The sequence below is a fragment of the Aythya ferina genome (assembly GCF_964211825.1).
Source record: "Aythya ferina genome assembly, chromosome: Z".
NCBI lineage: Eukaryota > Metazoa > Chordata > Aves > Anseriformes > Anatidae > Aythya > Aythya ferina.
In genome coordinates this window covers 23,335,117-23,354,063 of record NC_140299.1, presented here as the reverse complement: position 1 = coordinate 23,354,063, position 18,947 = coordinate 23,335,117, and the positions used below count along the sequence as shown (strand labels likewise).

The 18,947-nt window shown below is 36.3% G+C and overlaps 1 protein-coding gene across 10 annotated transcripts in view; it reads right to left on the bottom strand.

Moving 5' to 3' along the window:
* Positions 1 to 18,947, bottom strand: part of MAST4 (microtubule associated serine/threonine kinase family member 4) — a 307,122-nt gene that overhangs the window by 24,768 nt on the left and 263,407 nt on the right. For all 10 annotated transcript variants that reach the window (XM_084505107.1, XM_084505110.1, XM_084505109.1 and 7 more), the window contains 7 exons: positions 18,538 to 18,670; positions 14,180 to 14,247; positions 11,707 to 11,792; positions 3,231 to 3,439; positions 2,358 to 2,496; positions 1,214 to 1,346; positions 351 to 516 (listed from right to left, as the gene is read on the bottom strand). In XM_084505107.1, the coding sequence (XP_084361233.1) occupies positions 351 to 516; positions 1,214 to 1,346; positions 2,358 to 2,496; positions 3,231 to 3,439; positions 11,707 to 11,792; positions 14,180 to 14,247; positions 18,538 to 18,670 (934 nt within the window). The remainder of the gene's footprint in view (positions 1 to 350; positions 517 to 1,213; positions 1,347 to 2,357; positions 2,497 to 3,230; positions 3,440 to 11,706; positions 11,793 to 14,179; positions 14,248 to 18,537; positions 18,671 to 18,947) is intronic.

The window sequence follows — 18,947 nt, the reverse complement described above, 5'->3', positions numbered from 1 at the left end:
AATTTCTTTACTAAAGACTGTTCTTTACCAAACACTGTGCCATGGAGGCGCTACTTTCCTACTAATTCTGCTTTTCTTTTTCAAACAGTGTAGCTTCATCATTGTACTCTATATCACTGCACTTCTGTACTCAGTAACAGCATATGGTCAATTCAGCTTTTAATATATATTTATTCTTACTGCTTTGACAGCAAATCAAATATTACAGTATTGAAATAATGGTGTCCTTTTTGAGCAAAACTAGCTTGAAACTTAGTGTATCAATAATGTTGTAAATATCTTTACTATTAAAATAAATTGAATTTTTTGACAGCAAACTAAGAAATCTGATTCTTCGTGATGATCCTCACCACTGATTACTTGTCCAAACAGCTCTTCCGGTGTATCTCCAAAGAATGGCACACAGCCAACAAGAAATTCATAAAGTATAATCCCCATAGCCCACCAGTCCACTGGTTTTCCATAACCCTGTCTCAGTATTACTTCAGGAGCTATGTATTCAGGTGTACCACAGACCTAAAACAAAAGAAAATAAGCATGATGGTGAATTTAGTCTAGTTATGTCATATCATTTGTACATCTTGAAATGTAAAATAACTTGGAAAAAAAGAAAAATGAAATTCAGTATATCTTAGGATTTTTGCATAGTGCATTTTTAAATGACCTATCTACTCATATAAGTAATCACATTTACATGTCTGTCACGCAAGGGACAGTTTGTTTTTCATACGTGCAAGACTGTCACAACAAACATTTTATTTAATTTAAACATATCCTTATCTTTAAAAGAAAGTTGTGACAGTTTTATCTTAAGTAACTTTTACAGCGAACAGATTGTGAGCAATGGTAATGAGGCATGCTTAAAGGGAAATGGGCCATATCAAGGATTTTAGCACCCTTGGTTGTACAATGCATCATGAGCTCCACAAGTACTCTGCTGAGACTTCTGAATTCCTTATAAAAACAGTTTTCCATTTGTCTCTCTCACAGGCTCACTTGCACACAATTAGGTTGTTCATCTTACTAATAGACCCAAATGTAGAAAGAAAAAAGACTACCATAATCTGCAGGGCATCAGAAGAAGTAACTGACACACCATCAGAACAGCAATGCAGAAATAACAACAGCTTATGTGGTATTACAGTACATTTTGGTGGCAAAACATCAGTTCATTCAAACAACCAATGTAAAAGTGAAAAAGGCTGTGTCTTACTTGTTTATCAAGGAATTCTCTGGCATCCTTCTCAATGTGACCCTCATACAGATTGGTAGTCAAACTCATTAGCCCCACCTTTGACAGACCGAAGTCTGTAAGCTTTATATGGCCCATGGATGTTACCAATAAACTGAAAATTAGAATGATTTGGAGTTACTGTGATGTAATGCAAAATTATATCCTTATTATTATTATTATACTCAGAGGAAAATGTTTCAACAGCACTGCAAAAATATAAAGACAGCTTAAAAAGAACTTTAATCAAGTACAAAACAGGTGAAGACTATGACAGTTGCAAATGTGTTATTGTTGTTACCAATGTAAATGAAGTTTCTATACGCAATTTCACATCTTAAGAGAATCAACTAAGTGTTACAAGTTAATGCTAGATTATTTGAACAAAAATAAACAGTAATTCTGAAAGAACTGGAATAGAATTAATCCGGCTTTGGAAGCGAGGTGGGCATTCTGTGCCTGTAGCAAGCTGGGTCATTCATTTGAAAAGAACTCAGATATTAAGTTAGCTGGTAACACTACACTGGCCTGAGGTGTCGCACCGTGAAGGTATTTTCAGCCAACAGATGTGACCGATTCATTTTTATTTTTATTTTTTAAAGTGAAACGGGGAGAAGATTAATGGAGATACAACAGCCATATTTTTCACTACAAATACATAGTGGAAAGCCTCTGTATATTTAAGTACTGGATAAAAAAAGCAACAGGAGAGATTTCCGTAGTGTTCAATCTTATTCTTGTAAATGCAAATAGCAAAAACCTGCATGTTGTTGATACTTTGCATTAACCTGTTTTTAAGCATACTTAGAACTTTTCGTTAACGTATAATGTCAATATGCCAAAAAAAAAAATCAGTCCTCCATTCAGTCAAAAAAAACAAGTACATTTTTCTTTATCTATTCAGATAGCCTCTTCCATCTTAAAGGACTTGTTAAAGAACACTTTTGGAAACATACATTCCCTATAACTGCAGATAATGAAAATTCACATATTAGGCAGAAATTGTAAATCCACATAACATTTATGATATTAAAAAACGAAACATTTCCGGTACAGCAAAATTACACTTTTCTTATTTTATCTAACCATTTCAAAGTACTCTTTTGGTTATATTCTAAATACATACTTGTCTGGCTTCAAATCCCTGTGTACAATTCCATAATTATGAAGGTATTCCAAAGCCAGAACAGTCTCTGCAAAGTACATCCTTGCCATGTCTACAGGTAAGGGACCCATATTCTTCATCAAAGTAGCACAGTCTCCACCTGTGGAAACAGGACAAATGTTCCAGATGATGCCATAAATTCTGAGGTGTACAAGCATAATCCATATATGCTGCAGAAGCAGACACAAATTGCAGTCATATATGTTGATTTTGCAGTCAGATGACCCAATTTAGCATGCAAGCACACTAACTACTGAACTGAAAAAACCAGCATGAAGCTGGGATTGAGTGGTACAAGAGTTCAGCTGGAAACCAATAAAACCCACGCTTCTGCTTAAAAAAACAAAAAACAAAAACAAAAACAACAAAAAAAAAGCTCACACAGCCAAAGCCTCAGCTGCAGTAATTCATCTTTCACAGTCTTTGTCCACTGTCTTCCTCCAACGTCAGCACCTTTCCAAATTTCTTCCTCTTCCTTTGCAAAAAATATTGCAAATACCACAAGACATGCTAATGAAAATTTTAACTCCAGAAAAGTTCATTTTCACACGAACTTTAAGTGGTAAGATACTTATAATTACAGTCTATGAAAAACTTTATTCAAAGATCAGTTATCCCCCATTATAGCAGGAGAAAAAGTGTTTTAAAAGACCTCACACTAAGGGATAATGAATGGGAAAAAAAAGCCACCTTATTCTTAAATTTAGATCCTAAACTGTAGTGCCAGCATACAGAGGACACACAGGGTATTTCCAGAGAACTGCAGGGATTACATTTCTTTTCTGGTGTGACAAAAGCTTGCTCTTCCCCTGTAAACCACAACAGACACTTTACCTTCTACATATTCCATGACCATACATAAATGACGTCTTGTTTCAAAGGAGCAATACATGCTGACAACAAAAGGATTTTCTGCAAACGTCAGGATATCACGCTCAACAAAAGCTTGTTGGATCTGGTTTCGAAGGATGAGATTTTGTTTATTAATTTTCTTCATGGCAAATCTTTGTCTGGTTTCTTTATGTCTCACAAAATAAACCGCACTGAAGAAGTCCAAAAGGGGGAGAAAAAGAAAAAGCACTAACTGTATTAAAAATGTATTTTTAAATATATATATTTAACAACTAAATACATGCAATATATTACATATATCTAAAACGTTGTAAAAAGATTTGGTTTTAATCTAATGGAGTCGACAAACCTTTCAATATTACAGAATAGCTAAAGACTTCTTTTTGTTTCATCATCAGGATCAGTTTCAGTCAACACAAATTAGTACAAAAATTGAAAACAAACAAACCAAATAGCCCACCCCAACAAAAACAAACGCTCTCAGCTCAGAGTTTGGGAGTTTCCATCAGCAAAGGATTATATATGGAAATCAGTCATGGCACAGTGATAAAAATCATTCTGACAAATGCTTGTTCTGTAAGTGTGCAGTCAGCCAATTATGACTCAGACACTGTCTAGGGGATTTTAAAACATGTCACAGGTTTCTCATGAAGGTTACTCAGAATTTGCTCGATGAGGTGGCTCCCTCATTGCCAGGTGCAATATGCATCATCTTCTGTACTTGTTCAGAACCTGACATCAGCACTGATCCATATCAGGGGTAGGTCACCAGTGGGTAATCCAAAATAAAGATCACTTAACAACATGATAATATGGGATTAAGATGCATCTTGACCTGCAGAATTTCACTGTGGTGTTGGGTATAAAGTTTCCTGTAAACTTGGTTAGATAAGGTCATGGTGCCAGGGGAAGCGAAGTTAAAGAAAACCTCACATGGTCAAACATTCTTGCTTTCAAGGCTCAGGAAAAAGAATCAACCTGCCATGAAACACTGACACAGGACATGACTGCTGCATTTCTCAAAATCCCTTGAGGCAAATCTTGAAAACATACCTTGCTTGAAATCCACTTTGCAGCATTTAATGCTTAAAGCATCTCCAGTATATAATTACCACAGTAGTGAGTGATTACAGAAAGAAAGGACAAAAAGGAGAAAATAGAGGGAAAAAATAGGACTCAGTTATGTAGTTTTTAAATTCAATTTGTTGTCCCCGTGAGGTCCAATTATCAGTATACAAGTATTTAAGTACGAAAAGCAATTTTTGCCTTACTATTTTTATGAAAACATCTTCACACTACTACAAAACTTAGAGACACTTGAAAAATCAACACTTTCTACTTTCCTTTGTGGAATATTTTTTCTAGACAAGAAAGTTTCTCTTACTCTTTCTAAAAATTTTCAATAGTCCCTTGCTGTTTGTTGTTTGAACATAGCATAGGGCAAGTAAAAGACATTACACCATTATGAAACTAGGGGGAAAACACCTTGGGCAAAACCGAAGACAAACCCCACCCTTAGTGCCTCCTACTAAGTCTTGCTCCTTGCCCCTCCCAAGCTCAAAGAAAGACCAAGTTATACAACTCCAGTACTCCTCCCTACTGGCTTCATGACTTTTGTCCTGCAGCTCTTCCTACCACTCCCACTACACTAATTTCTTTCTCCACCTCTTCTGTACAACTCGTCCTTTGCTTTTTCTTTCCTTCATGTTGTTTTCCCTCCCTTTTCTTGTTCCCTGCTGTTCATCTGTCTTAAATTTCTTAACCTCCTGTAATTTCATCTTTTCTTTTCCCTTTTTTCAGTTCCTTTGTGCATTTTTGGCTTGTAGAAAAGTGGGTCTTTCACACGCCTGAAGCCTCAATGCTTAAAAAAAAATGAAATACCTCTTTTCCTATGGTAGCATCTGTAGAGTTGTTGCTACTGTATTTAAAGATGAAAAGCTGGTAAATTTGAACTATTCAATCCAGTAAAATATCTGAGACATGCTGGCTACTTTTGCAGCAGTTCTCCAAATTACTTTCTCTAGCCTTGTAGTTGCAAGCAGATAATTGTATAAATTTGCACTAGAATTCAGTTATCCACAACTCCTTAGAAAAAAAAAGTTTCATTCACAGTATACCAGATTCACAAGACAAATGCAACGCAGTTCTCTCTCTTGCGCTTAGATATGCGTACTCTGTTTATATGATACAAAATGATTTTAAAAGATCTTCTACATACAAAAATGCATATCATTACTTATGCACATCCTATGTTGTCTCTCACAGTAACCTGAGCAAACAGCATTATAAAGAAAACTATACCCTGAGGAGAAGCAAAGTATTCCTATTGAATACCTCTCTCCCTTCAGGATGCTGCCAATTCACAGTAGCTATGCATTTCTCTAGCACACCAGTACTTAGCAAGGCACTGCATCCTGTACACTGAGACATATGTGGTTCTCAGCTACCACTCTTTGAAAGGCAGTATAAGAATTTGCTGAAATGTCACTAAAATGATAAATTGAAAATGCAACTCTCCCCCTCCCCAACATTAAATTTAGAAAAAAAAAAAAAAAAAGAAAAGCTTATGCATTTGAAACAAAACAACACAACAACCTTCCTGGGACCTCAACTTAATCTAAAAAAATGGAAAGCTCGGAGTAAAGCACATAGCTGCCAAGACATAGAAGACGCTGAACTTCCAAGTAAAAAGATGAGATCAACCAGAGTGAGTTCTGGTACACATTGATTTCGTTTTATTTTGAACCCTTACTTGCCATCTTTGAAGTATGCTTCTGCTATTGAATAATAAGTCACAAAGATTGGGATGGCCTTTCTATTACCCTTTGTGTTCCCTGAAGCTGTTCCTTGCTACACTCTCCTAATTCCTGCACTGAACTCACTCTCTTTTCCCCACAGGCTCACTATCCTCTGTTGCTCTCTATTCCTTTACTTTTCAGGATGCTATTCCTGGAGCATTAGACAGAAGTTTATCTTTGCTTTATATGTGCTTTTATAAGAGCACAATACCTCACTCCAATTTTCCTGGCATTGATCACTAAATGCTCACAGCTCGTAATTTTTGGTATGTTATAAAGAGAACTGTCAATTTGAGGATTCCTTTAATACAAGAGAAATGCATTTAGAACACCCAGAACATCTGACTGCCCTCTCCATCCACTCAAGAAATTAATAAATTCTGGGATTGTCCAAACACTGCCTCCTTCCACTTCCAACATAAGTTTTTCTCTCAGCTTGAACAAGCATTTATACATCACCTTTAGATAGGCACAAATATAAAGCACTATGCACATGTGTTGAGATGACAAGAAAAATGAAAACAAATGTTTAACTTCATTCTTGTATTGCTTCAACTTAACTAATATGCAACCTACACTTCAAATCATACAACAAAAATTCCTTTTTCCTTATATTACTTACAGGCTGCAGGCCTAGTTTACTAGACCTAGCTCTTCGGTAACTTCAACTTCTAGATCCATTTTACAGTATCATCTGTCTACATTCAGTGCCTGAGGTTAATGTTGCCATGTGACTTGCTTTGACCTGATTCTCTCATTTGCCAAAGGACCTTGAACTCCTTGTGGAAACAAAGGTACTGTACTTTCTGTATTCACTGTTTAAAAGTCACAGCTGCTAACCAAGCACTACGCTTCATTTTCACAAGCAACTTCCTGAGAAGAGACTGCTAAACTCTGTACTACCCTAGAATTAAGTCTGAATTGTCTCCAGCGCCAGGCAGCCATTTGTGAGGCCACAATTCGTATCACAGCACTACAGTAAAATTTACAGATAGTTATTTAAGACCAGGACTCACAAGCAACAGTGTACCACCTCCTAGCTAGAAAATGTGTATCACCACATCAAATTTATTTGTGGGCAAGGAAATAATGCTGCCTAAAGCACTGCAGCATTCCTAAGATAAGCATCCAGTGTGGTGTAGGTGAAGCGCACAGCCTTGTCTCAGCAACATTTTGGATATATCCTATTCTGCGTAGTGGCATACAAGATGCTGGCCATCTGAGAAAGAGAACAGGATAGCTGTGATTCTTGGTACTAGTCCTATTTGTATCAACATGTCACATAATTTTTGGCCAGACTAACCACCTGTCCATATCTAACTGAAACAACTTTTTCTACCTTTATGGCAGCCAGTAAACACTGACGCACAGTGATGAAACCACTGTCAGATTTTCTGTAAATAAGCTCAGTAAGAACTATTCCATATTTGGAAAATAAAAGCTTGAGTTCTTCACCAGTTTGTAGCACGCTGCACATTCAGGAACAACTCAATTTGAAACTGTCAATACTGTAACAACCTTTCTCTACCATCAGAGAAGATTGTATTAGCTATCAAATATTAGATCCTCACATATGTATTAGCTACAAAAGAGTACATTTGGCCAGGGCTGTACTGAGAAGGGAGGCTCACTCTACAACAATGAAGTCCATGAGTTTGAAGTTCACTATTTTGTATAAGTCCACGATGAATAATGAGTATAAGATACAGAAACTGCCAGCCTTGTTTTTAAGCTGCTCTTTAAAGCCTTGGGCATCAGAGCCAAAACCTCTTACTCTGTGTAGAGCAGTCACCCACAGAGGTAAAAGGAAATAAAAAAAAAAAAAAGAAAGAAAAAAAGAATACAGTTCATTTGATCTGCAGTCCTCTACGAGGTGGTGCTATTTAGTACCATTCTCAACTCAACTAAACATGAGCAGGTGGAAGAGACAGTAATGAGTATTCATTCACAGGTTAGGGGCAGTGGCTGCTCAAGCCAGTGTTGCTGATGAGTTGTGAAACTTATCTAGTGACACAATTAACCAGTGTGCCATGCAGGCATTCGTTACACATATCTCTTTCTGTAGAAGTGAAAACACTCCTGCCAGATGTGGTACCATGTATTTGCTTTAAGGAGACACAGTCAAACATGAGTAAAGACCAACTGAACTAACATCACTCCCTTCCCTGAAATCAATCTTTATTCTGTTGAGCTAGCTCAGGAGAACAGGCTGATGCCACCTTAAAGACGTAGACTACCTGCTGCCTCTCAGAAGCTGAAAAATGGGGAAAAAAAATGTTGCTTTGAGTGCAGTAAAAGTTTAACATTTGGGACGTATGAAAAGGAAAATTTTGGCTGGCTGAAAACAAGTCAGATAGACAGCTTGTGAAACCATTAGTGACTTGGCCTGTGTCCTACATGTTTACTGATTCACAGCTTGTTTAACTTCTTGTATATTCCCAGCCTGATACACCTCATCTACTATACAGTCGTTTAATTGCACTACAAATGAGTTTACCCAAACAATTAAAAGCAGAGAAATCCTAAGATATTTACTCAAACCTTCACAAAACCAATAGCTTATATTTAAACTCATCAAGTTTAACATATCTGACAAATCTCTGCTACAGCATGCCAAGACCAACAATTACCCTGTCAAGCAAAGCTTTCCATTTCACTAATGAAGGCAAAAACACCACAATAAAGTCAAAGACACCAGAATGCATACATATTTTGAATTGCTTCAGAATGAAAACCTCCCGTATATCCTCAAAGTAAATATTACAATAGCATACTAAATTTAATATGTCAGAGCACAAAATATGCCCACTGACTGAGAATAAGTCAATGAAGATCATGCAGAATTCACACATCCACATTATTTCAAAAAGTTAATGGCCTGGAAAAGCATGGAAGTAGAAAAAAGCCTTGTAGCATAGTAACAGTAACTTTTATTTCAGCTGCTTATACTTGTAATGAAGTGCAATAAATGCCTATGGGTCAGTTTATTGCATTGTATTCACGGATGAACAGATAGTGTTGCTTAATTACACTTCATTTTGTAGATGGCTTAAAAAATACACAGGTAACAGTGATGTGCTCCCCTCTAAACTTTACTCTAAGTTTTGAAAAAAACAAATCACCAATTGTCAAGAAAAAGAATATGTGATACTCATCCGAAGTCTGTTAATAATACTGTCCCGTTTATCTGACTTAACACAGCAGAGAAATTCAAGCAAACAGAAGTTCTTAAAAAAGTGGTATCCTAGAGAATTTGAGTTCAAGCCTCCAAAACTTTGCAAAACTCTGAGCAATGTTAAAGACGAGGTGCTAATATCACTTTTGAAAGTGATGAGCAAATACTTTAAAAAGTCTATTTCCACGCTGTTCACTGAATTTATTCCTTTCCCTCTAAATTAGTTTATATTTGGCTGTATCTTTTTCTTTCTTGTTGATTTTTCTCGTAAGAAGTAACCATTTAAACCAAAAATCCCAACCAACAAAATGCACTTTGTTGTTGTTTGCTTAAGCATGGAAACAATAGCACTCCATTAAAGCTGATAATTACCAGCTTACCTCTGTTTAAACAGTCAATAAAGGCTATAATGATTCATTCAGAATCCAGATACACTCCAAGCTGCTCAACCTCAATCAGCTCTCCCTTTCCTCACAACTTTATGGGGGTCTCAACAAATTTTTATGACATCTATGACAATTTTACCTGTTGTATGTGTGAAAGGTGTTTCACCCAGTAAGCGTTTATTTTCCCTGCCACAAGCACAAGAAAAAATATCCTACATGTCTACATCACATGTGCCATAGAAAGCCTGGGCTTTTCATCCTTTCTTTTTCACCTTTCAAATCCTTACTTGTCTCTTGTTTCAAACAGATAGCTCTCTCCAGTCTGTATCTCTTAATGGTTCATCAGGACTTCTTCTGGCTTTAAAATGTATGGAGCAAGAGCCCCAGGACTACTGCACCTCTGACTTCTGGTGGCCAGCCTCACACTGCTGGTTGCAGCATGTCTGTGTGCCACCACTCCCTCTTTTCTCCACTGCACACCAACCTAAAACTCTAAGAAGCTGGGCAGGTCCAGTGACTCAGACACCCTTTTCTCTGACATGGACCTACCCCACGTGGTTCTTCTCTTCCTCCAGCAAGACAAAGAGGAAATTGGGTAGGAGATGAAAGAAGGAGGGAACTAAGCATCTTCCAAGGGAAGGAAGAAGGGATGCAGCCAGGGAGGGGAGCAGCAGCTCCTGCTAAGTGCCAGAAGAAAGGCTTTTGAAGTCTTAGGGTAATTTGGAGAAACTAGCATACAGTAACGAGTTTGCCTAGGGAGAAATTCTGAGAAAATGAACTGTTAAGAGGTTGAACATTGAAAAGCTGTATTTGGATATTTACATAACTTTAAAGCAAATTATGCTATCTCCTTCAGGCTTTTTGCTGAACTATGTAAGCAGGTCTGGACACAAGTAACCCTCCACATATGCGGTCATGATGAGAAGCAATAAACACCACCCGTCCCATCAGAGTTTGGGGATGCCTTTAACTAAATATGACCAGGGAGAGGCATTACTGTACCCATAATCCCCAGACCATTAAAAAAGCACGCATAATTCCAGTGGGTATATCATGGGTGCTTTCTCTTCTGAGTACAGGGTCTTTTTAAAGAGTCCTATCAGATAACTGCTGTTTCCCACCTTAAGTACAGGCAGCACAGAGTAGAGACAGTCTAATGCAATCTGCACTGATAACAGCACAGCCCTTTCCTTCACTGCTGCTCCGTGACATGGCCTCATTTGGTGATGGGCTCCTGAACTCCAGACAGAAAACTCTATTTTGAACCAATACAACTCTCAGGTTAAATCAACAATAATAGTTCCTATTCGGACACATTTTAGTGCTGAGAAGGAGCCAAACAAAGGTCTTATAGGTGGCACTTGATCACAAATAAGACTAAAGACAGAAGTTCTGTCCACTGGCAGGCATAATCCCTGCAGTGTAATTCCACAAAATAGTTCATGCTCACTTAAGGCTTGGGCTAATGTAATTCTCACTTGGTCTTCCAGGATTATCTACAAATGACTCACATTACCACTGAGAAGTAAATTGTGTACTTTCCAAGTACTCAGAAAATTCAACCAATAAACAGTAATTCCTTGAAAGTTGTCTTGGTAAAATCTGAGGATAGGTGAGAGTCCACAGAGACAGAATACAGCTGTTTAGCACTACTTCTGGAAATTTCTTTCTACTTTATCAGTATTTTTAGGTCAAATAAGCACTTTTTAACAACCTGTCTCCCTTAAAGGTGTAGTTTCATTCTGTTTCAGATCTGCACAAACATCAGCTGTTTACAGTATTAAAAAGGTGGCTTTAAGTCTATCTTTTAATTTATTCAGATTTAATCTTTGTCATTATACGTAACCTAGTTCTGAAAAATCTTTGTGGTACAATATTTAGTATATTAATGTACTACAGTATACAGCAATTCATCATTACTTAGGAGGCTACCAAAAAGTTTTTCTTCTGAACTTCAAGTATTAGCAGCTAAGGAGGAAAGCAGAATTAAGAAAACAGCAGTGCAAACAAACTCTCTTCCATAACTATCCCTGCAGAAATAATGGGAAGTTAGGCAAAAACGAAATGCGAAAGGGTTGTTATACTCAAAGATTACTCACCCATAAGCTCCATTACTAATCAGTTTAATTGTTTCAAAATCACTTTCCCGAGGTTTCCTCCGGAGTTGCAGTGAGGTATTAGAGGTCTTCAAAGTAAAAGAGAAGAACACAGTTAGTACAGTATTTTATTTTACTTTCCCCCCCCCCAAAAAAATAGGGAAAAATAAAAAACAAACCAAAGCATCAACTATCATGAGTCTGTCACATCCAGATGAACTGTCTGAAAGCTCTGGCCAGCTGACCACACAGCTGCTAAAATGAGGGACCTGAAAAGTTCTTGAGGCAAAGCTGTCTTTTCACCAAAAAGCTACCTGTTATATTGGAGCTGTCTGTCCCCTCACCTATGTACCAGGGTTACAGCAGATATGCATGATGGCTTCTGATAAAGGAGTTATGAGCAATTCTTATCTGGAGTTACACACTTCTGTGAATCCCACTAGGCACTCTCTGGCCACTGCCCTCCCATTTGAGTAAGTCTGATTTTATACCAGTACAGACTGGTAGTAACAGAAGTAGATGAGCTCTCGTTAATGCAAATATTTTGTACATTTCTAACTCATGTTACGGCTGTGATACAATTTAGTACACAATTTAGTACTTTGTGGGAAGAGGGACAAATAAATATATGGAGGATAAAAATGCAATACTTTTACCATGACAGGGGTCACTTTCACCTACTTATATGCCAGAACATTTTCAAAATGGAGTTGTCTTGAATACTGTACAACCTTCTTTCTAGCTGTAATTTTAATGAATCTTGAAGATATAAGTGCAAGTTAGAAATGCAGGGTGTGAGGTGCATGTGTATGTGCAGATTCCCCAGTTCCTTATTCCAAACCCACAAGATCCTTATCATGATGCTTCCCAAATCTCTAAAGAGTTCTGTGATCCCTATCTAGGTAGCTCAGTAACAGTTAAAGTTGAAAGTAGATCTGGTTGGAACACTTTCAATGAAATGGTTGCTAAAGAAACAGTTCAGTACAAGATTAGTGAATATGTTAATAGAATGAATTACGCAAGAGCAGAAAGAATTTATATTATATTACATTATTTAGGCTATGTGCCTGCCAGTACAGGATTCTCCCTAATTACATATTTATGATATTGAATGATTCGGTACTTTTAAGATATGCTTCCTGATGCTTTTCATGTGTCATTTTATCTTACATTTATTCCACAACCACATTTGAGAAAATGTTTCTAGATATTCACCCCACACTCTTCTTTCCTGATATCATTCCACCACACCTCCTCCCCAATTATGTATTCCTTTATTACACTGCACTATCTTTTATTTCTTCAACTTTGGAATTTGCATTTCCATGGTTCAAAAACTTTCAGAATTACAGTTTCAGTAGCTACTGCTAAGCCAGTTTGTACCTTCATATTCATCCCATAATTCAGAACTTCCCTTCAGCATTTTAGTTATCATTTCTATTTTTTTTCTCCAATTTGTCAATGTCCTTCCTCTAAACAGTGCTCAGGTCTAATACAGTGTTTTAAATGCAGAAAAATGAAAGCAGCAGAGTGAGAAACGCCCTTTACATTACAACTATGGAAGTCTTTGCAGATGGTATTTGGCCAGAAAATCATAAATCTTCTGAATGTAATAGGACATTTAGGACAGGATGATGTCCTTCCCATAGCACATCAAAACTAGCTTAACGGATACCCCATGGCTCTACTTTAAACTCTAGTAATATTTAAAAATGCTAGTAAAGTATTACTGAACTACCTATTGCTAGAACTACATTTAGTCTGTTGGCTGACGTCCAAGGTACAAATAATATCTTTTTAAAAGAATTTAAATTGACAGAATTTAAACCCACTGCAATAGCCAGCCCAATCACCTATTTTTTATTTTGAACAAGCATCTGACAAAATACTACTGTAAGTTATACATTATTGTAGTGAAACATTTTCAAACACCGATTCAAAAAAATAATGCAGCATCTTCCAGACTGCAAACTAACTTTATGAAACAGGTTATTTGCTAACATGCTCATTTCCTCCTCATGGCTTGACTGTACCTGTTCAGACTCTTAATTTGATCATTAGCTGCCTCTGCAAACAGACTGTCTTAAAACTGCTTTAAAACAATTTATTTCTAAGGAAAGGGTATAAAAATCCTTCTAAAAAGAAAATAATTACAATAAACAGAAATGAAAGAAGCAGTGGTGGAAACTGTAGTAAAACAGCCTTCACGTGGTGATTACTGCAGCTTCATGGAAGCCAGATAACGCAACATCTAGGAATATAGGTAGAATGTTTTGTTCTGATATTTTTCATGATCCCTCTGTGCAGCGGTGAGCACCATGGTGCTCACCGCTGCAATAGCATAAGGATTAGCTTCTGCTCCATTCAATCGATTTACACATACTAAGACAACAATATAAGACAGTGAGGGGTAACAACACATTTCTTTTTCCTTGCTCCAATTCAGCAAAAGTAGCATTGTAACAGGAAAACTTACACTTATTGATTCATCCATTTCCAGAGTTTCTGCTGCCCCACTGTCACAGTTAGCTAGCTGAGCTATTTCTAGAAGCAAAGATTAGAATACAGTAAGTACAAATGAAGTACAAGAACTAAAATCTGAGAAATTACTTTTTTTCTGGAATCATTAGTAAACACGCTGTCCTATCTGTAGTTCTTGCCAAATAACTCTTAGGATGTCTCTAAGCGTTTAGGGGATAAATACCACATGGAAAAGGAAGACTTGCTATTCAATGTCTATGTAATCTTCAAACAGCCAAGTATCAATAAAAAACAATAGTGTTGTGACTGCTGAAATGTTGGAATTGTGTGGTCTATGTGCAATTTGAGCATTAAGGGAAAGACAGCAGTAACGTGCTAAAACTCATGAGAATTGTAGCGTACTAGGTGGGCATTAATAGTGTGCCCTATCCTTAATGTGCTGCTGAAAGCTTCGCAGTTGGAGCGATTCTTATAGTTCAGACAAGTACAGATTCCAAATGGTCTGCATCGTATACACAGAAATGCTGATTGATATGCCTAACAAGCAGTTAAAAGCCTTTTTCTTCCTATAAGCTTATCATCTATGGAGTCACTAACATAGACTAGTTCTCTAGGAAATGCTTACATTTTTCAGCTTTACCAAGTTTACCGAGTTGTTCCTGCCAATATTAGCCTATGGTGAAAAGTTCCTAAATCTATTCTGTACTCCAGTGGCACAAGAACTAAGAATTCCTCTGGGTAATAAAAGCTAAACAGGACAGCTGGTAGCTAAAAGACCCTGGGAAGCTTAGTATTACTTTAATCATATACATAGTTAATTATATACTCTTCAGAGCCAAAGATGCCCATTTTATCAGTTATATGACAGAGAAAACAACCTGAAACTTGAGAGATACGATTTTATTGTCAGTACTGTAAACTTATGAATGTGAAGAATAACTGAATATTCACATAGAATATCTAAACTGGGTTTTTCTACATAATAAGTGACTATTGCAAGTGAAATTCTAGGTAACAATCTGAACAACACTTAGTTTAATCATTAACTGCAAATTAACCATGCAGATGATTTTATTGTGGAACAGATTTAAGGAGTAACTTTCACATACAATTACTATACAAAACACTATTTTTTAAAGTGTAAGAATGAAAAGTACTTGAAATACAACTTAAGAAAATAAAGCCACAGATCTTTAGAGTCTGTCAGAAGCTAGAAGTATACAAAAACACTAAGTATGTCAATGAACAATAAAAAAAAAATCTCCAATGAGAATAAACATTTTAAAAATAGAGCCTAAGCTAAAACAATACAGGCCAAATTCCAAGTTAGAGAGGATTTTCCTGTCAAAACTCAGTTTCATGAACATGAGGGTTTTATAATAGAAGTGCTGATGAAACCTGTATACTATGGGTGATAACCAAGCATGCTAGAAAAATATACTTTGACAGCCTTCTCAACTGAAATTATTTTCAGAAATAGCAAATTAAAATGAGCCATTTTTAAACAGAACTTTTGCAAAATATCCATTATCTGAGAAATACATATTATTTGCAAACAGTAGGTAGTAATGGAATGGAACCAAGAGTCAGCTTTCAAAACACGGAGCCATGGAACCATTTTGCAATGCCTGAAGAGATTTTTAAAACTCATCTAAATACCATTAAACATCTGCCCTTTTTCTTTCATTGATTTAAACCATTTCTGAAGACTCATGATTCAAAAAGGTAAAGATGGTAATTTAAAAACCAGGGGGGAAAATTTCTCCCTGGGGAACTCTTCAGAAATGCAGCCACCAGTCTCTGATAAGTGATGAATCTGTTGTGGTATTGCTTTCACTACAGTATAAATTTATCTGGCATTATCTCCAAGTAATGCATGCATCATTTCACTCAAAGAAAGGATACTACAGCAATGGCAGCAAACAAAGGATGGAAGTAGGGAAGGGGCTGAAGCATTAGGCTGTTTTTCTCTGCAGAGGAGTGAAATCCCTTCCACAAACATTTACAAACACTGCAGGCATAATTGAACAGCTTATTTGGAAATACAATTCTGTGTATCAGGATAAGTGGATATCAAGTATATACAATAACATATAATATAATAATGCATAGTATATGCATTATTCAAGTATATATGTGTATATATACTTCATATATATACTTCAACTATATATGTGTATATATATATATACTTGAAGGATTTCTGACTCGTCTGCTTTTTAAATATTTTTTTTAAATTTTCCATTTTTGGATACAAGAAATTTAAAAGCTCTCTCAAGCAAATGATCTTCCTGCAATATTTTTATACTAATGAATACAGTGCTTCCAAATAATTCTCTCTGTACATGATTTACTCAAGGGCATAAACTCATAGTGCCATTCTTTTTATTTTTGCTTATGGGATGTCCTTTTATACAGAAGTACTAATTTAAAACTAAGATCATTCAGGAAGTCAAGGCACAGTGACTTGTACTGCTTTTAAACGTCACTGTTTCTGGGGAAACAGGAAAGCAGTAAAAGGAATCACATTGCCTGAATTATTTGATTACAGATCTACATACATGTTAACATTTAAAATGATATACAAAGTAATTTAATTACCCAAGTCTTCAATTGAATGATCAGTAACCCATATGTCATATACCTCTCAGTATTTACTGATAAACCATATAGCCCATTTTTCCCCACAGGAAAAAAAAAAAATAAAAATCAATTATCCCAGGAAGTTTCAAATTTTAAGTAATATTCATCAATATTCAATTTATGAAATGCAATTATAGGATCTGTTCTAGATAAAGTACACTCACATAAAAATAAATACGCAGTGTGAGAAAATAGTATCCTTTACTTGTATGTAACCTTGTCTCCAGACTTCTGTCCCAAATAGGTTGCTTAAAATCGTTTGAAGACATCATAAAACTAACTTAGTGCCAGATTTCTAACTCTTGCTGAGGAACACTTCTAGCCAAGTGGACAGAAAGATTCAAACAGCAAGCTAAGGTTCACGTAACAGAATCAGGGGCAGTAACACTAAGCTCTCAACCCACGAAACTCTATCTTGCAGACTTTATCAGTGAAGAATTTATGATTTGTCATTTTAGGCCAAACCACCACCTCACCAAATCCAGCAGACACCTATGTGTCTTGCAGAGAGTTAAGTTACTTCTTTGTCTATCCCAGTACTACATGACAGGCACAAGATCACATTACATTAGATTTGTTTTTTTCCTGATCTGCCCTGCATCCTTCCTGAAGTCTGAATCTCTGCAAAAAGCAGTGACATTGCTTTAATCTACATCTAAGATTAAAAGCAATATTTGGATGTTGTTGTTTTTTTTTTTTTTTCCTGTGAAGATAGGAAGAAGACTAATAATAGGCTCAACTTCTTTTACATATTTCAATACAATATGAATTGAATCAGATCTAACCAAATTCCTGACAACACATGGCAGTGCTGAACTTCACAAACTGCTTAAGCTGAACAAAAAAAATATTTTTTTTTTTTACCATGTAATATCCTACTCCTTAGATTTAATGAAATGCAATCTTGCATCATAAGAATTTTTTTTTAAAAAAGCCTGTCACATGTTATTACTATTGTTTTGTGTTATCAAGTCCTTCACTAGAGATCTTCCTTGTCCTGGGACATAACACAGAAGACAGCTAAAATGGCACTAGCTAGACCAATTTTCCATGATGACACTTCTGCTGGACTTTCTATCTACAAGACTAGCGCAGAATGCAACAAATCAATTTCCACTTTTCACCAGTGATAGAACTTGGTCTCAGAATGGAAGAGAGGATGGTCTGGTTAGGAGACAAGTAATTTTACTTTACCCAACACTGTCCTTAAAACAAGAATCAAACAACAAAAAATGTTTTGCAATTACAGTATCTCCACAGGAACCCAGTTTCCCCCTAGAGAAGTCCTCATGGACAATTAAGTTAATCAGGAAAGTAAATTTTCATGGTTTTAATAGAAGACATACTTTTCAGGGAAAGTAAGAAGTGGGAAGCTAGGGAAACTGAAAGGCAAGTAAAAGTTTAGTCCAGTGTCAGTTATTACCTATGGCTGGATAATAGTGGCTATCAAATTATACCTGTAAATTTTAACTGAAGTTAAAATAAGGAAGTTACACTGCAAGACTGGAAGAAGATGACTATAATTGAAATATTTGTGAATGATATTCATAGGGGAAAATCTCAGGTGGCTTTTTAATGCCTTTGAGCTTCTGAGAAAACTCAACGGATTAGAGAATGCTTGTTGTGCTAACATCTTTAGTATTACAACAAATAAATACCTTGAGAAAGAAGTATCTGGGCGTCTGTAGCTGGACAAAGAGGTGCACTTACCTTCTAGAGGATCTTTATTTAAGCCCAGCTGACTAATAATGTATCGAGGGATGTCTGTTTTAATGCCTTGCCCTTCTTTAGCATGGCCCTCTGCTGCTTCCAAAAGATAGTAAAACTCTTCGGGATCAAATTCCTGGAAGAAAAAAAAAGTCATCATCATTCTCCTTGCAGAAATTGAAGCCTTAGAACCTAATATAACAATCTCCTTTTTTGTTTCTATTGCAAATATTTGTCATTTCCCTTATTAAAAACAATACCTCATTACTTTTAATAGTAACCTATTATTCTACTACAATTCCAATACAATGTAATATGCTGTAAGCCATGAAATGTCATACCATTCTTTCAGAGCACTATTTTATTAATAGGAAGTTTTTTGCCCCCAAAACTTCCCACAACATTCAGTGAAA